At 41.5% G+C, this 24,244-nt stretch overlaps 1 protein-coding gene across 2 annotated transcripts; it reads right to left on the bottom strand.

The window, feature by feature from the left end:
• C2H1orf116 (chromosome 2 C1orf116 homolog) lies at positions 1-18,676 on the bottom strand. 2 transcript variants are annotated; one of them, XM_060231278.1, is made up of 4 exons: positions 18,473-18,676; positions 4,791-4,947; positions 3,169-3,343; positions 1-2,367 (listed from the first exon to the last, which is right to left on the bottom strand). In XM_060231278.1, exons 2-4 carry the CDS (start codon positions 4,902-4,904, stop codon positions 914-916), a joined length of 1,743 nt encoding a protein of 580 aa, XP_060087261.1. In that variant the 5' UTR covers positions 4,905-4,947; positions 18,473-18,676; the 3' UTR covers positions 1-913. The 2 variants fall into 2 exon arrangements, with proteins under 2 accessions (XP_060087261.1, XP_060087262.1); XM_060231279.1 differs by lacking the exon at positions 18,473-18,676 and adding an exon at positions 18,211-18,378.
• Positions 18,677-24,244: the final 5,568 nt, after the last annotated feature.

The raw sequence follows: 24,244 nt of genomic DNA, 5'->3' as shown, positions 1-24,244 counted from the left end.
TATGTGAACATATTACAAAATTTATTGCTCATTTTTTTTTAAAAAAAACATATACTTTTCATTTTTAAAAGCTGTATGAATTTAGCATACAACTGTCATTTGTTCAAACAAGCAGATACAACAAATCAACACCAGTTTCAATGTTTAGTTTATCATTTGGAACCTACATTCTAGGTGAATTGTCAAGCACTTTGGGCTTTCAGAAAAAAAATACATTTTCCAATTCATGGTTCACCTAGTCAGATGCTGGTGGTGGTTTCAGTGTACTCTCCAAAATGAATTAGCAGCCTCAATTATTTAACTCCAGAATCAAAATTCACATGCTGATCTAATTAACATACTAGGCATACAACTACTGTCATGATTAAATGCCCTATACCCAGAGCTCATGTCTTGCTTTAGTAATATTAACCTATATCTTTACATTTTCCTCTTCAAGTTTAACATCTACTTCTTACATACAAATAGTCATAACTTAATATACTATATACAACACATATACAGAGAGATTTTGATCAATTGTCTATGTGAGATAAAGGTTAATCTAAATAGAGTTGCTCACTTCCAACAAAACAAACAAAGCACTTTTTATTAATTTTAAAATTTAACCAGAATTTTAATTAAACCGTTAAATGTAATTTTATTCAATTTTGTATAATCAATGTATGAATCATGTTGTTAGCCACCCTGAGCCTGCTCCAGCGGGGATGGCGGGATACAAATAAAAGTTGTTGTTGTTGAATGAGATGTTTGTTCTCATGCTGTCAGCTGAAACTAGCACAGGTTAACCCACTGTGCATACTTACTTGCTAGTCCAAATCTTGCTACAGATTGTCCAATTTTAATTAAGTTCTGGAAAGCAACAAGCATACTGTCTGAAAACACAATTTTTGCATTATATTAGTCCTTTGTCTTAATCTTTCAACAGGCCTAGTTTTTTCAGAGCCTCCTTTCGGTCCTCATCTGTGGCCCCCTTAGGTGTGATTTTTACACTGACACATGGGGGCCTGGGAAGCTTGGCAGGAATTTGAAGTGGGTAAGATCTTCGCTTATCACTTTTTTCTATCTCATAATTCTGCATTCTGTTCTCCTTCAGATCAGTAAAGTCATTCCCCATGCCAAGGGAAGCTGTACGTGGCCGACTATTCCTGAGAAAACTTGGAGATATTTTGTCCAAAAACGATGTTTTGCCAACTGAGCTGCTGTTCTTAATATTTTTATCCTCACTGCCAGAAGAGACATAGCTGCTCAAGCCCACTCCTGATCGTTCCAGTGTGTTGGATTTAAAGCTTGCCTGTTTGATACCTGGAATGTTGATCTCCATAGGGCAGAAGCCTTTCCCTCCAACTTGGCTATGCTGCTGCTCAGGTTTCTTATTCACAGCAATATTATCAACATTTACATTCTCCCTGCTGCTAGCCCTTGAAGTTTCTCTGGATTTTGGGAGAGCAGAATTTTTGGCCCCGTGATCATCTGGATCTTTATCTTGCGGGAGACCTAGTTTCTCAAGAGCCTCTCGCCTGGCTCTATCCTGCTCTTTCTGAAGAGAATGCATCTTTTCTGTGGAAAAGTCACCTGTTGCTGCTCTGGGTCTGCCATTTGATGGAGAAAGCACTTTTAATTTGGAACTGGACTCCACAGTGAGTGACAAACCATTGTTTTTGCTGGTTTTGAGGATAATGTTTGGGGGCAGCTTCCTGGGCTTTGGGGCAGTGGGAGGACCCTGCTTGAGGCTAGAATCCAGGGGAGATTCCTCCACCATCGGTTTTTTATAATTGTCTTGGGCACTTTCAGTTATCTTCTTGTTAGGCGGAGGAGACAGAGGTTTTAGAACAGTATGTTTTCCAAGTGCCAGACCCACCTTCTGTGATGAAAACTGCTGTTGGGTAGCTCTAGCCTCATAACCCTCAATTATGTCAATATTTCTCTTAACCTCAGAGTGACAAGGTGTCCCTTTTTCAAGATCCTTGCAGGAATCCTTATTAAGAAGTGCTGGCTCCTGCCCTGTTGTGAAATGGCTTCTCCACTGATCTTGAAATGGCTCAGGAGGTGGAATGACTACGGACTCCAAATCAGGGGTCTTTATATAGGTACTAATACTGGGTTGGTCATTTGGCATGTCCACAGTCCCAAGTTTATGTGACCTCCATGAATTCATGTGCAACTGAGGAAGCGTTTTTGGATCATTAGTATTAGAGCCTGCCATCTCTGTGAGGGAATGTTTGTTTGTTTGGGGGTCCTTTCTTACACCAACATTCCTTGGAAGGCTGTGGTAGCCTGGACATGTAACAGAAACAAAACCAGAAACACCTTTTTTGCTCCTCTGTTCATTTTTTTGATGTTTTCCAAGATTTTCATGGTCCAGTTCTGTAACATTGAAAAGGAAAGGGGAAATAATAATGAGTAACATTCCTTTTCAGGGTGCCTTTTCAAAAACTCTAAACACTGTAGGGGAAAGAAGGTGGTTCTACCTAAGAGGGAAAAATTCAGCAAATGGAATGGGGCTGTAGCATTTTTCTGTGGTGAAAGCACCACAAATAAACAGCACTGCGTGGAAAAATTTGGGAGGCAATCACAAAGCAGAAGAGATGACTTCCAACAGGGTGACAGCAAGAAAATGATAATATTCTTTCATCCTGCCATTCCACTTCAGATGACAGATGAAAACAGTACTATACCTGAAGCTATTTTACTTAATGGCAACTATTTTACCTGAAAGCATCCCCATGTGGCAAACTCAAGTGTTTGTAACTTTTTACAAATTGTAAAATGTTTGTAGCAACTTTTTCCATGTTCAAACAAAATACTCAGTGCACCAAAGTGACATTACAAGATTCCTGGTTGGTAAATTAACTTGAAAAAAACATTAAGAGAATTCAACTTGTGGAAGTAATCTGGAAACCCCACCCTAGCTTTATTATAAGGATATATTTTTGTAAGGAAGGATATCATTTTTTAAAATTGGCTTTTGAAGCTCAAGCATGTTAAAGAAACCTTACAGTCAGTAACATTATATTTGTTATAATAATAATAAAAAATCTTTGAGCTACTGGAAAAGTGGCCTACAAATATGATCAATAAATACAAAATGAAGTTAGGAAAAGTTTAGAATTTGCTGCTACCTTAATTTACTTTTCAGCTGAAATGTTCTGTTACAGAAAAGTTTACCTTTGGGATTGTCTCTCTGAGGCCATGTCCGTGGATGCTTGGAAGGCACAGCAATCTCAGCCTCATCAGTAGAAAGCCCACTGTCTGCTTCAGCATCTAGTGAATCTAGTGTTTCTTCAAGGAACATAAGACATTCTTTCTCTTCCACAGATAGATAGTCATAACCACTGTCACTCTATATGAAAAATAAAAATCTGTTCAGTGTTACTCAAAGAAACATAAAAGATTGATATTAATTGGATTCAATTAATGGATTCAATCTCCACCCCCCCCTCAAGTTTTCCTATGGAAACAAAATAGAAAGTATAGTACAGCGATAAATTAATTATAAGTGCTTCCCTGTGGCATTAACATAGAAATGAGAGTTAATCTTTATTACCAAAATCAAGAAAACTTCTACTAACTTCCTCTTGTCAAACAGACCATGAATTTGCAGGGTAGCTACTGTTGTTAGAGACATGCATTTTAAACAGTATCACAAGATTTTTGGTTTAAAGCACTTGTAAGTTCATTTGCAATGTGCTTTTGTAAAGGCACTTCCAGTTGGCAGCTGGAGATCTCCTGGAATTACCATTGATTAACCTAGAGAAAATGGTCACTTTGGAAGGTGGACTCTATGCCACTGAACCCCCTCCTCCCAAATTCCTGCCCTACTCAGGCTCCACCCCTAAAAACTTCAGGTATTTCACAACCCAGAACTGGCAACCCTAGACATACATCAGGTCTTTGTTATTTTCCAAGGTGAAGATTTGCTGCAGAGAGCAGAATGCAAGGTTAAGATCATGTCAGACATATAGGGACTACTCAGTATTTCCATATTAATTATATGACCAGGTTTCCTTTCATGTGCAACAGAAAGAATTCAGAACTGTAATTTGTAGGAAATGTATGCGTAGTAATTGCAACTAAAACAAGAAATAGTTCACCTTTCTTGTGTGTGTGTGTGTGTCTATAAACATATATATGTGTATGTATACACACACACATATACATCTGTGTGTGTATCAAAAAGCCATTGTGGGCAGATGAGAAAGATACTCTTCCACATACTTAAGGGACAGAAATCCATCCCATTCGAAAAGTTACAAATTGAGAAAATGAAACCTTGCAGGAATGCATTGTGCATAAGGCATTCTTGAGAAACAAAGTCATTAAATCTTCTCAAATACACAGTCTGAAGATCTGTTTTATATACAGTTTGAAAAATCACATGTCTAGTTTCACCGGTGGTGGTCAAGACATGTGGAAGAACAGGCTATGTCTGTGAAAAGCTGAAGGATAAAACAGATTCTTTGAAAGTATCAGTGTTGGGGCCATAAAGGTTGAAAAGTATATATATCAACTTTATTCTGGATATAGGATCTTGAGAGACAGTTGCTGTATGGTACATGGCTTTCTCTGCAATGACCTTGACCTTGTGGAACTAAATGCTTATCAGCCTTCACACCTCAGACAAGTACATTCAGAAATACCGCTCCTCCCCAAAGTTATTCCTTTGCTTTTGACCAAGTTTTTGCTGATGTTTAAATTGTTATTTTTTAGGTTTTCAGTAGTTTGTCTTGCTGGTTTATGTTGCAAACCATCTTGATTCTTCACAGAAAGTAGAACAAAAGTAACTTTACCATTTCAGATTGACTGGAGTCGTTGCTGATCATACTGTCACAGCTGTCTGCACTGCCAACAACTGCTGCAGGATCTGGGTCAGTTGTCCCTACCCACAAGTCCTTCTTAGGCATATCACAAGTCAAACAAGATATCTGCAAATATGACCCAAGAGTTCTGGAGAAGAAAGAAAAACAAGACACAACAACTTATTTATACACCTGCCTTTCTTCTGTCTGCTCAAAATTTCAAAACATGATCCGAAAAAAGAACAAGTTATCCTATAAAAATACTACAAATTGCTATATTTAAGTACCATCCAATAATTTTAGCAAATATTTATTTAAAACATTTATTCTATATGTCATAGGTAACAGTACAGCATTGTATTTATATTCTACAATAGCATATTAATATTAAGCAGTCCTGAAATTCACAAGCTTATTGTGTCTACCAGAACAAATACATTATCAATTTTGTATAGAATTTAATAGTTAGCTTCTTTCAGTGTGTGAAATTTGTTTTACCAGTTAGTACTTGCCAAACACCTGTTCCTTCAATATGTAAAGAATATCCTTCATCAATGTACTGACTTTATTTATATTATGACAAACTTAAAGAATTTCAAAAACACTGGGCTGTTAAGAGCCACCATGGAGCTCCAAAATTATCTCAGGGCCCACCCTCCTAAACAACATATCAAGACCCAACCTAAACAACATATCAAAATAAATCACATTACTTACTGATATCATGAATAGATTGTTTATCTCTATGTGTACCATACATTTTTTGCCCATCACATCCCTATATTTATGCCTCTTCTTTCCTCCAAGGAACTCAAGGTAGCATACATGGTGTATTTCTCTACCACCCCTCTGTTATCCTCAAAATAATGCTGCAAAGTAGGTTATGGAGAGAGATAGTTACTATCCTAGGGGCACATTTCCTCTTCCCTCCTCCCCAGTAAAGGAGTCATTGACTTTATAGCTACACATTAGTAGCACCTTGCCCAGCTCCTTGAATTTCATATCCTGCCCTCCCTACTCTTGAGCCTTGCACAGTCATGTCAGAACTACACTTTACAATTGTCCCACATTGGCTGTATGAGGTGGATAGTATTTACAATGTATGTGTGAAACAAGGACGGTGAAAGACTATTTACAAACTTCCTGTTTGCTCACCAGCATCACAGATCCTTCCATCATTTTCAAGCACCAGTGTGACAAAATTAGCTTCTTTTTTTGGTATTCTGCCAATTATAACTTCTTCTTGCCGTTTTTGTTCCTAACTAGACCAGCTGTAGGGAACCATACTTTGGTGTGTCAAAAGAGACCCAATGAGGCCATACCAGCAGCCTCTGATCTAAATTTTCCTTTACACCACTTCTTGTCATGTTCAATATCTAGTATTTGTATCAGCAACAAATACAAATGGGGGGAAAGGTGGCTTTGAGTGATCACAGATAAGTATAAGTTTAGTATATGAAGGAACAATAGTCCCATCACTGCCAACTGCAAAAGTTACTAAGCAACATACCAGTGCTCCATCACAATGTAGACCATGAACCAAGGCTTAACGCAGACATAAACATAAAAACAAACCACCTTGGATCAAACCCAGTACTCATCTCTGCCAATATCTAATTTCTTAAACTATCCAGACAAAAGTTTCTGTGAATCCACAAGCTGAGGCTGAAGGCAAGAGTCCTTTCCCACTGTTGTGCCCCCACCACCAGTTTATTCAGTGGCATATTGCCTGTGAACATAGGGGAAAGTTCTGTTTATATGTCATAGGTAATGCCTGTTGATAGACCTATTCCCCAGGAATCTGTCTAATCCCTTTTAGAAAACCACTTAAGCCAGTGGTAATCACCACATCCGGTGGCACTCAGCTCTAGAAAACTTACTGTGTTGAGTGAAGGTATTTCCTTATATTTATCCTGAATTATTGCCCATCACTTCCATTGACTGATAATGCATAGGTTTCCTGTATTTCTCCAAGTTTATGATGTCATCTTACAATAGGTATACATAATCATCAAAGATCACTAAAAAGAATAAACTCTCAAGACCATCTTGCAATCATTACCTCTTATGAGCCACTAACATAGGAAAAGCACAGATAGTTAAAGAATTCAAGGCTGTCCTCTATAGCAGGGGTGGCCAACAGTAGCTCTCCAGATGACATGATGCGGGGTGACATGATAGAGGTTTACAAGATAATGCATGGGATGAAAGTAGAGAAAGAAGTACTTTTCTCCCTTTCTCACAATACAAGAACTCGTGGGCATACGGTGAAATTGCTGAGCAGACAGGTTAAAATGGATAAAAGGAAGTACTTCTTCACCCAAAGGTTGATTAACATGTGGAATTCACTGCCACAGGAGGTGGTGGCGGCCACAAGCATAGACAGCTTCAAGAGGGGGTTAGATAAAAATATGGAGCAGAGGTCCATCAGTGGCTATTAGCCACAGTGTGTGTGTATGTGTGTGTGTGTGTGTGTATATATATATATATACACACACATACACACACACACACACACATACAGTGTGTATAAATATATATAAATTTTTTTTGGCCACTGTGTGACACAGAGTGTTGGACTGGATGGGCCATTGGCCTGATCTAACATGGCTTCACTTATGTTCTTATGTTCAGATATTTTTTGCCTACAACTTTCATCAGCCTCAGCCAGCATGGCCAATGGCTGGAGCTGATGGGAATTGTAGTCAAAAACATCTGGAGAGCTACCATTGGCCACCCCAGATCTATAGGAAACATGTGCATACTTGCTTAGCAAAGAGGCCAGGGTGTGGATTTGTGTGTATACCTGACACATGCCTCACATTCTTTTTTTTTAAACTGAGGACAGATATCACAGTATTGGTAGGAATAGATGGCTTCTTTTTATGGAGAGCCCAACCAGACAGCTTCTTTGTGTTGGGTTCATGTTATGGTACAGACAAGTGATTGTGAGACATGTCCTGGGGAGAAGTAGGCAAATACTTTCCCTCCCTACCCCCCTTTGCTTCGCACTTTTCTTCCACATGGGGACTCAAAGTGGCTTATGTAGGATTCCCAGGAGGTCTCCCATCCAGGCACTGACTAGATCCGGACATGCTCAGCTTCATCAGGGCTCCTGCTTCATGTACCTTCCAAGCATACTGTGAGATAAGCAGAAGTCAAGCACACTAGAAAGTTCTGAAATACACTGAGAGACTGTGAGCTGCTATTTTTCCTGCTGGGAAAAACAGATTTGTTGCCCTTAAAGAGCAAACAGCAGTGGAAGTGGAGACAGGGATCAGAAACAGTGCAGGAGAAGAGAACGAATGGCTCTCTCACACAAGTGATTTGTTCACAGTTCTACCATAGGGGTTCATCCAGACTTTTTAATTTTAGACATGTGCAGAGAATACTAGACAAACTACAGGAAGCTGAGATTCAGCCTACAGTCTCTACTCAGCTTTGAAAACTAGAAATAGGTGTGGGAGAAAGACATTTTCAAGGGATAATCAGCAGGCGCATGAAGGTTTAACTATCCTTCTCATTCACCAGTCCTCTGCAGTAAGTGACCCAATTTACTCTCACTACCTCTGCAAACAAAAGTTTGGCAATACATTTGCTAAAACAATTTCAGCTCCATTCTGACTTGAGCTAACTTGCACAGCAAGGATACAGACAACCACAGAAAAACAACAGGCACTTTCAAATAGTCTAGTGTTACCATTTTGTATGTCACATTCTCCATAATTTGAGAATCAGAAAATGCTGCAATCTTGTGTGCAGATCTCATTGTTACATTTGGGAGAGAAAAAACCCCTGGCATGTGGGAGGAGGAGGATGAAACCCATAGCAGAGAAGGAGGGGGAACAGACTCTGATGGTGCAGCAGACACCTCTTGGGAAACAGAGCTAAATTACATAATGTAAGTGCAATAAATCATTGACATATTAAAAGTCAGGCACCTGTCTTCTGTTCTCTTTTTGCATATGCAATTTTCCCCCTTCCACTGCTTTGCTGTAAGTATCACTTTAGTATTACATCTACATTAGACCCAACTATGGTTAAAAGAACTATGACCTGCAAATCCACTTTAAGCCCCTCCCAGAAGATAGGCATAAGCTTCAGTCCTGAAGCATTCTTCATTCAAAAAAGAAAAAAAAAAGCCCCCCCTTGAGTTTTGCAAATTTTTAGGCAGTCTTTCCAGGGTCAGCCATCTTCAGATCCAAGACATCGCATGGTTTTGGGGGCATCATATAGTTTGTAGTGAAGCAACTAAGCCCAGGATTATGCTGCAAAACTAACAGCAGAGGCAAGGAGAACATATCCTTTGGTCTCTTCCTACCACTCCCTCTCAAAGCTGTGCTTCCTACATTAGACCAAGATTCCTTGTAAGGATGCAGCCACAAGCTCTGTAACCAGTAAGACATGTTTCCAGTTCCTCTCCTTTGCTCTGCCTCTGTACAGTCATGCGGCACAAGATGGGAGCCTACTCCCTCTTTATAAACTCAGCAGTCCTGAATAGCTGCTTTGCAAATGAAGTCATTTTATTTGTAGCTAGGTGCTACAGTAACTATTTTAAAAAATAGATGTACAAGTATGTCATCACTCCAGTAAGCAATACTGCTCAATGAGGAAACAGCTTTTGTTACAAACTGTAATGCATTTCACAAGCCCTCTTACTGGCCATCTCACCTCCTCTCACCAGGGCCTGAGAAGTACCTAAAAGGATAGGTCCTATGCAGGCTTTAAAGTGAGAGGTTAATCTGCATTGTGTAAGAAACTGGCTGCATTCAGTTGTTAAGATCCACTAGAATTGTTCACCACAAGCTATTGCTGAAAGCAACTAATCCCAGTTCCTCAGGTGAGAGTCAAGAAGGTGACCAGGCTGAGATGCATGGCTTTTATTACAGAACTCAGCACATGTGGTAGAAAATTAGGATAAGATGGTGGCTAACAAGTAGCTATCAAGGTAGCCAGCATGGACAAAGGCAAGTTGAGAAGATTCAGATGCTTTAGAGCCATGTGCTTTGTGGCCAAAGTAGCCTGGAGTATCTGCATGTGACAAGAAGAGTTGGTTCAATAATCAGTACAAGAAGACCTTGTGTGCCATGGTACCAAAGGTATTTAGTGAGTTAAACAAAAAGTATCTCCCCACCAAGACTCTGAAATAGTCCATTTTCATGTCAGCAGAAGATCCAGTGCATATAGAAGGCATAGACTCAGGATTAGGGATGGGCACTGAATGTGAAAATGGTGGTTCATCTCATTTTGTTTGATTTCTGACCAAGTTTGTGGTTCATTGGTTTGGGAGGTGTTAAACTCACCGGGAGCCTTCAGCAGGCTCTCCTCCACCCACCCTCCAAGTTTGGCAAAGATTGGATTTGGAATGTCTGGGTTATAGCCCCCTCCCAAGCAGGTGCCCCCAGGAAAGCTCAACTTCAGCTCTCACCGACAACTCTTCATGCTGCAGAATGGGAGCTCTGTGATTGGTTCCCAGAGCTGCCAGTCAAGCAATGGGTATTTCTAGGGCTCTCAGAAGTCCACCCCAGCACTGTCTAACAGTTGTCAGGCTGTCTGGGAAAATGAACTGCAAAGACAAAACAAATGAAACACCTTGGTCAGAAGCAGTTCAAAATGATCCATGAATCAGCCTGATTAGTGGTTCAGTTCATATAGGGCTGCCAATCCCCTGGTCTGGGAGGTTCCCAACCCACCGGCCCACATTGGGTCAGCAGGGGGAACCTCCCCTGACGTTGCTGGCGCAATGATGTCACCCGGAAGTGATGTCATCTTGCTGGCAATGTTGCATGGTAGTCACTCTAGGCGTTTCTGGGAAAACTCTATGGTTTTCCCGGACACTTCTAGCCATTTGGGAAGAAAATTCTATGGTACAATAGGTTTTCCAAGAAACACCTAGAGTGGCTGCCATGCAACATTGCCAGCAAGATGACATCACTTCCGGGTGACATCACTTCCAGCTGATGTCATCACACCATACGCGCAAAGAGAGTTCCAACCAGAGGCCGCGAGGGACTTGGCAACCCTAGGTTCATGCCTACTCAGAATTGTTCATTATCTAAGCAACCATGCACTAAAGTTAAACAATTGTGCTCTAATGTCTCCTGCCTGCATCCCCTTCCTTGCACTGCACTGTCTTCTAAACCTTTGTAATCCACTTTTGTGCATTGTTAATGGATGGTCATGCCTTAAACAGCTTTCTGTTTGCATTGTTTTCTAATTCTATTGCCTGTTTATTGGATGTCTGATCAGATTTTTTTAAAGGAGTTTGTAATCTGCCTTGAATCTCAACAAGAATGGTGAACTACAAATGAAGTCTATAAATAGATATCAACATGGCCCAGAATAGCTGCATATTTAAGGCTGCTGGTTTCTAGGGGGAGAGGGTACCCAATTCTATATGAGATATCCTTAAAAATACAAACTCCTCCACACATAATTTCCTAGTCTTTTCTTTCCAGTGAAAGACCTCACTAAAGGCTTAAGACTAGAAGACATAAGGCTTTGCATGTGGTGGCCATGAACCTAGTCTTAATAAAATCAGACTTCTAGGTTCAGTTTCAGTCAGTTTATATGCATCCTGTACCCATTACAACAAGATTATGAATAGGATTTAGAATAGTTAAAACAAGTAAGCTACTAATAATTACACAGTTATTTGTTGCACGTGCTTCAAGGCCCTTCCCTCAAACAGCCGTTCTATTGCAGAGATATTTTCCCCTAGGCATTCATTAGTTTGTTATTGGGAAATATTTCTCCCACCAACCATCATGTTTGTCACAAAACTGAGTTATGTACAGAATGCATTTGTGAGATTCATTGGCTCTCAAATCCTTAGCTGAATGATGAGCAACATTAGTTCCAGTATATCACACCATGTTGTGATGCCCTGTTTTAAATGTTCCCTGAAGGTTTTTGTAAGTTTCAGCAGCTGGTGTCTTGAAAAAAGGAAACTCGATCACTTTCGCTTCTATGCTACTCTTTTCTGACGTATTCCTTGTTGGTTGGATCCAAAATGGATTAGAAGAATCAGTATTTAGTAATTTAATGATTTTTATAAACATGTACTTCAGATCCCACCATGACATTACTCAGGCCCCCCTATCTCCCAGGAACAGCATTTCAGGGATATTAGCAAACTGCAGCAGAAGGGAGATGCAGAAATAGAAAATTTAGGCTACAGCAAACCCACTTCATCCTGTGCTGGAGCATACATCTGATGCGTATATTTTTTATTTAGTAGGTGGTGGTCAGTATAAGTACCTGGCAAACGAAATTTTATGTTAGCTTTTAAAGTTAACGTTTGCTTGTACCAAAGAATCAATTAAATATAAGCAATATCAGGAGGGAAGCCCGCCCACATGGTTTTTACTATTTCACTGAAATTATTTATCACAATGTATTTATCTTATCTGTATTTTCACTTGGACTTTTTTTGTGATGGTATTCATCAGTACATCTTTTGGGTGGGGGCCCTCCAGGGCCAGGGCCAGGATTTTTGGCACCCTAGGCATGGCGAGGGAGGGCAGGCTCTGAGCACCTCTGTCTGGAACCAGTCAGGGTCAGTTTGTGTGGGTGATCACTATACATTTTTTCTGTTACCTCCATCCAGTACTTCAGGCACACACACTGAAATCCTGTCAGAAATAAACTAGGCACCAAACAATTTCAAATTTAAACCCAAAAGATGTGTTTATTGGAATACAAAAGGTAAGGACGGGAGTAAAATAATATTAATTGGTTTTATATAGACAAATCAGTTGGCAGGCAGATGTTTAACAAAACCAGACAATCTCTGAACACCAGAGATTGGACAGGCTGAATTAATATAAAAATATTGGGAGAAGATTTGTAAAGCTAACTAGAATCTTAACAGGCAGGCAGAGTTTTAAAATATATAAAAACTATAAACAGGCAGGCAGTGCTTACTTAGGACTAGGAACACTCTTGTGCAGAGATGAATTATACTCCTAAACTTGGGTTTCCCAACCTCCAAAATAAAAAAGGGTCACACACTCTTTGCCATTCATACTGAGGACTTCTGACTTGTGCCAGATAAATCCCCTCACAGACACTCCTTCACTAGCAGACAGGACTCACACCTACTACCAAGCCCCTAAATCCTGTGTCTCAATCCCACCCAGCTAGTTTCCTTGTCTGTATCCTGGGATTTCTTCTCAGCCACAAGAATCTAGTCCCAGTTTCTGTGTGTTGGTGTTCTTAATTAAACAGGAGTCTGCCTTGATGTGCTGAGAGGACTCCTCAGCAGAGTTTTCTGTTCTGCTTCCAGGCAGAGTTTCCCCACAATACCTCTCTCACTCTCTCAGACAAAACTCCAAAACCCAGCTCTGCCTTACAAGGAACTCAGCCTACAGGTTTTCTCATTTCCTTCCCAGTTGATTTTCAGAACTGTTTTCCTCAGTCCCCAGACTGAACTAACACCAGAGCTATCACCCAGCTCTGAACTGCTACAGTACTCCAGCAGAACTAACACTGAGAGGCATATTTTTGCTCACTCTGCAAGCATTCTTGAAATTGATACATTTGGTAACCTTAGCCAATCAATGCAAGCTGTGCAGACCCAGGAAGGCTGAGGGGGTGAGGGTGTGCAGTGTGTGTGCTCAGAGGAACTTGAAGCCTTCTTTTCCTTGCCATGGAAACTGAATGCATGCACTGCCCTCACTCAGCCTTCCCAGGCAGCAGCAAGGGCAAGCATGGCAGGGCAGTACAGCAAGGGAGAACAGTTTTCGAGTGCCTCCAAGTGCACATGCTGTCCCACCACCCCACTTAGCTTTCATGGGTCTGCACAGCCTTGCTTCCCAGGAAGGCTGAGCGGGGGTAGCGGGGTAGCAAATGCGCTCAAAGGTGCTCAGAGGCACTTGGAGCCTGTCCTCCCTTGCCACAGAAGCCTCCAAGTGCACCTGCTACTGTGCCACCCCCACTCAGCTCCCGTTGCCCACAGTGCTCCTAGCAGGCCACCAGGCTGAATGGCGAGGTGGAGGAGGGCAGTGGCAAGGGCAAGCACAGTGTTGGCAGGGAAGGGGCATCAGAAGTGGTGGGGCATGTGCTGGGAGGGGGTGCCTGCCACCCACCTCTGTGGCCAGGTGGCACCTTAGGTGTCTGCTTACCTGGCCTACTGGGTCACGCCAGCCCTGGGGCTCTCCCAAGTCCTGATGCAGGAATTCTTGGACACAACCTTATATATGAATACTAGAACCTTTTTATTTTTACAAACGAAGCAAAAATGGTATTAACTCCTGGATTAGCCCATACTTCCTGGGAAGATATTTTGCTGCTATGCTGTATTTTGAAGCATATAGAGGAAATAGTTACAACTAACAAGGCAATGAATGAAAAAAGGAAGGAATGGAGAACAATTTTTTTTTTCTTGTAACTAGTGGTTATAATGCAATAAAACTGCCCTTCTTTCTAGCACGCATATATCCTAATATATTTTAAAGACATTGCATGTGTGATACGAACTTGTACAGACAGAAAGCACCCCCCCACACACACACACACACAGCTGTACTCGTGTATTATATCACACTTTGTTCCAGAGTGGCCTTTGATCTTCCAGAGAAGATTTTTTGGGGTACATGGGACTTTAGTGAGAAGAAGGCAGGAATGTGCTATTGCAGAGTCCTAGGTGAGGTTATCTGGATCAAAATAATAATTTGTTAATCCTAAATGTAAACTATAAGTCTCTCTTCTAGAATTTAGAAGAACAAACATGCATCCAGAAAGACGTGAAGGTTTAGGACACTATACCTGGATTCAATAGCCCATGTAAGGTAGCAACACAACTTGCCAGAGACTATCCATTATTGATCAAGCACACATTACAATTACAAATACCTAAACAACAAGAAGAAGACTGCAGATTTATACCCCACCCTTCTCTCTGAATCAACTCCTGTAAGTGGAGGAGTGGGGAATCAAACCCAGTTCTCCCAGATAAGAGTTTGCACACTTAACCACTATGCCAAACTGGCATAGGACATTACAGAACTCAGAGCCCAAATGTTCTAAGGGATAGAGCTTAGGATGTAACAAAGATGTAGTTATTTATAACTCAAAAAATCTGAAACATTAAATATTAACTAACATTTTAAAACCAACAATTCAGCGATACTGGATGTGTACATATGACACAGCAGTAAAATATGTTCTTTTCTTAAGGAAGTAAAATTAGGGGTGTACCCAACACTCACAGTGGAATCTTATGCAGAGTTACTCTAGTCTAAACCATCTGTTTCATTTGGCTTAAACTGGAATAACTCTACACGATTGTATAGTTAAGTGATCAACCATGCATACATGAGCCAGTGGAAGGAGACGGTATTGACAATCCTCACTCTGTGACCTTCAGTTACATGGGAGTCTTTTAATCCTCTATGAAATGTCAAATCTGTCTAAGCCAATTTATTTTAAAATCCTAATGGGTAGGGAAGGGTCATTAGACACAGGACGATAAGAACTATTTAAGTGAACCAGTGCCAGAGTAGAGCCAGGAATTAAAGATTAACATACACACAGAGAGCCTACAGAGCACAAGTTGTACTGCTGTTTTTTGTTTATTTGTTTTTGGTCTTTTAAATTTTTTTTCAGAGACAAGAGATGAGATTGCTTGCTTTACAACTGCCTTCATAATGGTGCTGCATTCTGTAGGATATTGGCTTGTCAGTAAAGGGACATTATAAAGGGCTTGTTCACTATACTGACCAATGGAATTCAGTGCCCATTTCCAAGGGGAGACATGTTACTTTACTAACAAATTTAAAGGTGCATTTTTCACTCCACAAAGAATAGAGCCATCCTTACAACAATCATTAATCACACCCATAACCAATTCCTAAAGAATCAGACTAAGTATGCCACGGGAAGGAGAAAGTCTCTCCCCCTCCCCCCCCATTTTCATTTCTGCACTATCCATATCACTGAAAGTAAACATACACATTAACGGCTAGATTTACAAGTACCAGTACCTCCCTTCAGTGAAAAATAAAACTTAAAACGAGGAATAAAGCCTTGCCTCTCTTAGAATATAACACTTTCCCAAAATTTCTAACAGACTGGTATGAATTCTGACCCACCAAGCTGAACATCATGGACCAACACTTTGATAATCTTTCTGGGACAGGAGGACTGTCAAACATCCAGCAGGCTGCAATAATAATAATAATAATAATAAAATGATGATATTGGATTTATATCCTGCCCTATACGCTGAATCTCAGTCTCAGAGAGGTCACAATCTCCTTTACCTTCCCCCCCACCCCCCCCACACACATACACAACAGACACCCTGTGAGGTAAGTGGGGTTTAGAGAGCTCTTACAGCAGCTGCCCTTTCAAGTACAACTTCTACGAAAGCTATGGCTGACCCAAGGCCATTCCAGCAGGTGCAAGTGGAGGAGTGGGGAATCAAACCCAGTTCTCCCAGATAAAAGGCAGTGCACTTAACCACTACACCAAACAGATGGTGAACTATATTTAACTTTGTGTATCATAAACCATACAGGCCTTTTATCACAACATCCCTGCTCATGGGTATAGGATCAGTAAGATACTTTGGCTGCCAAATTTGGATCATATACAACCAGTTACAACCAGACCAACTATATTGTCATTTTTCGCACTGCTAGACCCTTGCCCAGAAGAAATTTCAGATTTCAGCATTAATTCAGACAGTCATCCTATGCTCATGTCCTTGCTAGATGGTGAGGGGTCTGGAGACCAAGTCCTGTGAAGAAAGGTTGAAGGAGCTGGGGATGTTTAGTCTGGAGAGGAGGCGGCTGAGAGGTGATATGATCATCTTCAAGTATTTGAAGGGCTGTCATATCAAGGATGGTATGGAATTGTTTTCTGTTGCCCCAGAAGGTAGGACCAGAACCAGTGGGTTGAAATTAAATCAGAAGAGTTTCCAGCTTAACATTAGGAAGAACTTCTTGACAGTTAGAATGGTTCTTCAGTGGAACAGGCTTCCTCAGGAGGTGGTGGGCTCTCCTTCCTTGGAGGTTTTTAAACAGAGGCTAGATGGCCATCTGACAGCAATCTGGTGAATTTAGGGGGAGGTGTTTGTGAATTTCCTGCATTGTGCAGGGGGCTGGACTAGATGACCCTGGAGGTTCCTTCCAACTCTATGATTCCATGATTCTAGTATGCTTACCAGTTTGGATTATTATTACTACAAATAAAGTTGTCAGACCTTTGGGAACACTGATTAAATCAATCTGCTTGTACTGGAAACCAAATGAGCAAATCGCACTGACAGAAGTGTCTGTCATCTGTACTGGAAGAAAAGCTGCACACATATACACATGCATGTACACATGAATTTGCCTTATACTGAATCAGTTCTTTGGTCCCTCAGATTCAGTGTCATGTATCCAGGCTGGCAGTGGCTCCCCCAGATCTCAGGCAGAAGCCTTTCACATCACGTAACCATCTAGATCTGATCCTTAACTGAAGATGTCAGGGATTGAACCTGGGACCTTCTGCATGACATGGAGATGCTCTACCACTGAGCCACAGCCCCTGATATGCTACTGAAATAGTGCATGTGATACCACTGGAATTTAGCCGGTCATAGTTAGAAGATAACTACTAGAAGTATGCTACTTGTCTGTGCAAATTCAATTTTTTACAGTAATCATTTCATATCCTTTTATTGTCAGGAAATGACTAGTAATTTATTTTGTATGGGTTCTCCCCACCAATACATACACTCAAATGTATTCTAATGCAGTTTAGTGGACCAATATCTGATCAAGGACCTCCATGCAATTTAAATCAGTGTCCCTGCGTAAGAACTGTAATTTTAAAAATAATAAAGCTCTGCGGCATGCCTTCCTATATTTTTATAATAAGCAATTCTAATAAATGGAAAGAGTGCTAGCAATTGTATAACAAGAAAACAACTCCTTTAATGCACCTCTATGAGGAAAGTCATCACTTCGACCCATTCGCCAACTCCTACATATTGTTTTGCTCAAAACACAGAAGGTGCTGAATGTACACAGCATACCCCCAAACCTCTAGCCACTTCTACTTGAACAAAACAGCCACATCTAATTATTGTCAATTACAGCTAAGGATCTCCACAATCTGAGCTGCACAGGATCAGATTACAGCACATACACACTTAGCTTGTTTAGCTGCACTTAACTTACAACACAGACCTCCTGTCCACACTAACACAAAGTAAAATATTTCCTTTCAAAGCCTGTATAGAAAATGGATCAGAATGCCACGTGCTTCTGCATCCTTCAACTGCCTTTTGTACCCATAACTGAAAACAAAAAGATATTGTCACCTTTTCAGGCTATCCTTCCTTCCTACTAAAGAGAAAATACAGTTACTCAATATTTTCTGAATAGTGAATATGAAAAGAGCAAACATTTCCACTTACCACTAAAGAATCAATTTAAGAGGCTTTGGTAAAGAAACATCTACAACCCATATGGCTTATTTTCACCAGGAAGCACAAACCTTTCTGTAATCCTCTAACAGCCCAAAGATTTCAACAGGAATAGCACCAAGCAACATATTGACTACCCACAAAAGTATACAAGCTGCTTCTTCCAAAACCAACTACCTATCACCTATTTGCACCACTGTGCAAGACCACTCCTTATCGTAAGCAAACATAGTTTGGTTAGAATTTAACTCACCTTACAGAGGAAATAAAAACCAGCTCCAAATACTCTGCTATACACTAGCACCCACCAGACAAGTTGCACCTCTTGCTTTGCTCTCTTCATGACCTCCCACTGACTTACCTAGACAGGTAAATTCCTCCTCTACCTGTCATCACTCCACCCTACTGCTGACTCCCAACCAATCACACATCCTCTTCCAAACTCCCCATTCCAGCTGTTCTGAAAAGAAGGGGGAGGAGAGATTTAAAAGGCTCTTGGCGAATTACATTTTTCAGTTCTAAACCTTGGCAGCCAGAAGTAAAGCGAAAGAAGTGATTTTTTTTAAAAAAAATCTGTATTTTGTTAGATAAACTCTTTAGTCATTAGAACAAGATAGTTGTATACCCATTGAATTTTGTGAGGAATAGAGAAGGAGTTTCTGTCTTCCGTTTGTCTTTAGAAATTAGCATAAAAGTCATTAAATAGCAAGGAAACACAGTAATCAGTTGGGGGAGGGGGGATCCTATAAGAACATAACCTCCCAAGAAGCAGAGTGAGTGCATCATGTTTTGAAGAACTTTGAAGAACTGATCATTGGACCTTTGCAGTTGCTGTCATGGACCCATTATGCACAGACATCTTACTACAGATTTTCAGAGCAGTAAGCCTTTAATCTTGACTTTGAATTCTGAGCCCGCCTTATACATCATTCTTCTTCTTCTGGTGTACTTATTCTGCAGATATAATTTTTAAAATGCACTTTTCTAAATTGGGGTGGAATGTCACTTGTGATGTGTGGGGGATGACATCCAAAGGTTTTTTTTTTTAATTTACACAATTGCCCTATTGCAGCTACACAGTAGCATCCAGCAAGCACCTTCCATTTGAATCCTCATGGTTCAGATTTTGTGCATGCATTTTAGCATTAGTTCATTGAAAGACAGGGAACATAAAGAAAACTGGCAAAGGTGCGGGGAAACCAATGTTAAAACTGACCAGACTTTTTTTTTTAAACTGACAAGAGGTGTGAGGCTCTGTTTTCCATATTGCCAAGCATTAGGGGATTCTCTGCTGTGTTATTAGCCACTGTAAAAAATGAGAGTCACACTATCTCATAATATGGGGAAACATGCTGAGGTAACAGAATGCATGGTAGAAACCATTAACACTGGCATTGCAAGTTGTGATAGGCATTGCAAGCTGTGTGTCTGCACTCCACACACACCTGTACAAAGTCAGATTCAACTCCACCATGCTTTGCGCAGGGCTACAATTTGTATGATTGAAAAAAATGGGGGAGGGTATTTTTGCCAGTGCCCTAGTGCAGCTGCACAGTAAAGCTAATTTCCTCCCCTTCCTTTCAAATTTGTGTGATTTTCTCTTTGTGATTCTCTAATTTGATCCTGCACACTGGTTGTGATTTTGGCAGTTTTTTCGAGCCTGTCCTGTGTAGATTGCAAATAGAAGGGGAAGACATGGAAGTAGTGACAGACTTCACATTTCTGGGATCCAAAATCACTGCAGATGGTGACTGTAACCATAAAATTAAAAGACGTTTGCTCCTTGGGAAGACAGTTATGGCAAACCTGGGCAGTATAATAAAAAGTAGAGATATCACCCTGCCATCAAAAGTCCGTATAGTCAAAGTGATGGTATTCCCAGTAGTAATGTATGGCTGTGAGACCTGAACCATAAGGAAGGCCAAGCGCAGAAGAAGAGATGCTTTTGAGATGTGGTGCTGGAGAAGAATCTTGTGAGTCCCTTGGACTGCAAGATCAAATCAGTCAGCCCTAAGGGAAATCAACCCAGACTGTTCCCTGGAAGGTCAGTTGCTGAAGCCGAAGCTCAAATACATTGGCTACCAAATGAGAAGGGAGCATTCACTGGAGAAGATCCTGATGCTGGGAAAGACAGAAGGCAAAAGAAGAAGGAGGCAGCCAAAGATGAGATGGCAGGTCAGCGTTACAGATGTAACAAATATGAATTTGAGCAGACTTCGGAGGATGGTAGAAGACAGGAGGGCCTGGCGTGACTTTGTCCATGGGGTCACAAAGAGTCGGACTCAACTGTGTAACTGAACAACAAAAAAAGAAGGCCCATGTGGCTCAGCCACCATTTTAATGTTAGGCTTCTGGAGACTGACAAAATGCCCCCCACCAGGCCTCAGATTCAGCAGGAGCTCACAGGAGCACAGCTCCTAAACCTTTCTGACAGTTCCCCCTCTTCCTCCCCACCTACCATGTCCACTGAATAGTAGATGCAGCTGCATAACAATCCCTGGATTAGGAGAGTGGGAAGCCAGCCAACCACCAGAGGCTTTGCCACACCCCCAGCAACCCTTATTAAACCGTGGAGAAACCCATGCCACCCTTTCTCCATTTCTTATGTGATTTTGGGCAGTGAGTTGCTTTCTGGCCTTTTGACTGGGGGCGGGGGCAGGAGAGCAGGTAAGCAAGGCCTGCTTGGGCTGGCTGGATCTCTAGCCAGCCCAAGCAGGTCTCACACCCCTGGGGCTCTTCTTTCTTGCATTGGGTTGCTTTTGGCTGGGGGGGGGGGCTGTATATCCTAATGAGTTATGCTAATGAGCTCCACCACCTATTTTTCTACAATATGACCCCTGCCCCCCACACACACTTTGTTCACTAAAGCATAAAAGGGGGGAATGTTTTCAAAGCTTTAGGCTTCCCATCCCAGTATCTCTCTTTACATCTCATGTCAATTTTATTCTGCACTGATGTTCTCCCCTTTATTTTATTTGCATGCAGTACTGAAACCCTTTCCCTGCACACACACTGGAAATGCTGCCATTTGCCTCCTCTCCAGTTCCCCTTTCAAGTCAATGCTAGCAGGGAACTAACCTTGCACAGCTCCTTTTAAACTTTCACCCATCATTTAAAAAAAAATTATTCAGTAATTCAAGACTGGCTATCACTAGATACATATAGCTAGCATCATGCCACTTACTTAAAAAATTAAAAATCTGTTCACCAATGAAAGGGGGCGGATGGCAGAAGGTGCAGAGTGGGTGGAATGACCTCAATGTGGGCAGGGGTGAGACCGAAGGGTGGCAAAAGGGTGAAGGAAATCCAAGGGAATCTGTACACTTTTGAATTACTTTTGGCTTAGAAGTGAAACAAGGGGGAAAATTGGTACAAAAGCATTCTCAGAAAATCCAGGGAAACAGCAACCAAAGAGTGAACTGAGCTCTGAAGGGAGGAAAATCAATGCAGAATGACAAAGAAAATGCAATTGACATACACGATGAAAGCAAAGGGAAACACCCATGCATTAGAGTGTGGTTAGAACTGCTCCCTTTCTGCCATCCCAGCTGCTTGGATAAAGATACCTCTCCAGTAAGAGCCAAGCTCTCTGATACTAAGAAGATTTGATCCCCTCCACCCCCCTCCCCCGTTATTGTGCATGCAGCTTTCTGTCTTTCATGAGACCTGAAAAGATCACAGGAGGCTATTGTTTTAAATCTCATAGCAGCCATAAATGCTATAGAAGAAGACAAGTTACTCTCTTGGCCTTGATCCCCCATCTGAATATGGAGATGCTCAGGGCTTTTTTTTTGTAGAAAAAGCCCAGCAGAAAATCATTTGCAAATTAGGTCACACCCCCTGATGGATAAAAGGAAGTACTTCTTCACCCAAAGGGTGATTAACACATGGAATTCACTGCCACAGGAGGTGGTGGCAGCTATAAGCATAGACAGCTTCATGAGGGGATTGGATAAGGATATGGAGCAGAGGTCCATCAGTGGCTATTAGCCACAGCTTATTGTTGGAACTCTGTCTGGGGCAGTGATGCTCTGTATTCTTGTGCTTGGGGGGGGCACAGTGGAAGGGCTTCTGGCCCCACTGATGGACCTCTAGATGGCACTTGGCGGGGGGGGGGGTGTTGGCCACTGTGTGACACAGAGTGTTGAACTGGATGGGTCATTGGCCTGATCCAACATGGCTTCTCTTATGTTCTTACTGTTACATTATGAATGAACTATTTCAAACAATGAAAGGTAAAATGCAAAGTTTTATCTCTTTTATATATTTATACCCCACTTTTCTCCTCTATGGGGACTCAAGGGATTTTGCAACCTCATTTTTCCTACCTCCATATTATCCTCACCCCAGCAACCTTGTGAGCTAGATTAGGCTGATGGACAGTGTGCTAAAGTTACCCAGGAAACTTCCATGGCAGTGGGGATTCAAATCTGGGTCTTTCACATCCTGCTCCAACACTCAACCCCCTACCTATGCCAGCTGTCTTGTAAGTAGTTCTTAACATACTTATGAATGGTCATTCTTCCCCTTTACAATCAGGAAAATAATTAAGGGATAGAGTAGTAGCTGTCCTTTGTGAGCAGCCTGCAGAACTGGAAACATAGCTGAAGTGTGGCTGCCAGCTTTGAAGCAGGGAGCAGACAAAAGACAGTACAGAATTTTGTCTGACTTCTGCACTGTTGGGTAATGTGAAGACTTACTAAATTCAATGGCATGCCCATACAAGTAAGCATAAAACCAATGCCTTATTTTTATTTCTCTGGTGTGACCTAGTGAAATGATAGAACATGTACATGTAAATGAGTTGCTGTCATCAAGGATATTACTAGGATACCATAGAGCCTGATAGGTTGACATTACAGGCATGCTAAATAATGGTAAATAAATTCCTTTCCTTCAGGAGACAAACCATCTTCAGCAGAATCCCCATGCAGAACAAAGGACTCTATGGCATGTACTAACACACATTCTTACAGATTCTAAGAATCATCAGCAAGTCTTGATCCCAAGTAAATGTACATTGGATTCTACATTGTAAGACTTACCTGTCACCACACACAAACCAACAACACACCTTTAAATGCCTTCACTGGTGCATTGCAAGGGCAGATCAGCAGTGTTCAGCCAGGGAACCCCATGTGTTCCTCTCTGTCAGGAATACTAACAGATGATGGGACAGATTCTTATGATTCAATTTAATTCCTGAGTGCAAGCAATTAGGGGTGTGCATTTGGTTCAGCTGAACCAAATGCAACCCCAAAAACAGCTGATTTAGCTGTATGCTGGCAGTACAGAGCTGGATCAGATTCTCTGATCTGATTCAGCTGCCAAATACAGCAGCCATGAATAGCCACTGAAATTTGGCAGCTATTCAGCTCCATTATACCCTACAGGCCATTAGTCAACGGCAAAGTAGGGTATAATTAATTGTGGCTGCAGGGAGGGAGTTTGGGGTAGATGCTCCAAATTTGCAGGGCAGCTGCAGGAGCCTCTTCTCCACAGATTGATCAAGTTTCAAAAAGATTGGACCAGGGAGTCCAATTCTAGGAGCACCCAAAGAGGGTGCCTTATTCCACCATTGTTCCTTATGGGCCACTGACATCAATGGCAAAAACATAGGGTATGTAATGGGTGCTGGGGAGGAGGGGGTTTGAGGGAGAGGCACCAAATTTGCATTGTAGCTGCAGGAGCCTCTCCCCCAAGGAACCCCCAATTTCTTAACAAATTGACCAAGGGTTCCCATCCTATGGGACCCCAAAGTGGTGCCCTCCTTCCCCATTGTCTCCTATAATGGGAAAAACTTGCAAACACAGGCAGACAGTCATATTCTCCTAGAGAATCTCAGAAGTGGAAAGTCAACTGTGATGAGGATGCTTGTTTACAAGGAGCATAACAGTGCTATGTATCCAGCAGAACAAGTGCCACTGTGGCAGTGCCAATGTGACACACAAGTCCTTAGTTCAAATCTGAAAATCTCTCTGAATAACAAAGATAGGGGGGTGCTTTCTGCAAGGACTGCAGCACA

Source organism: Heteronotia binoei, chromosome 2 (genome assembly GCF_032191835.1).
Source record: "Heteronotia binoei isolate CCM8104 ecotype False Entrance Well chromosome 2, APGP_CSIRO_Hbin_v1, whole genome shotgun sequence".
In the NCBI taxonomy this organism is placed as follows: Eukaryota; Metazoa; Chordata; class Lepidosauria; order Squamata; family Gekkonidae; genus Heteronotia; species Heteronotia binoei.
The sequence above is the reverse complement of the archived record's forward strand: the minus strand, read 5'-3'. Positions and strand labels throughout refer to the sequence as shown.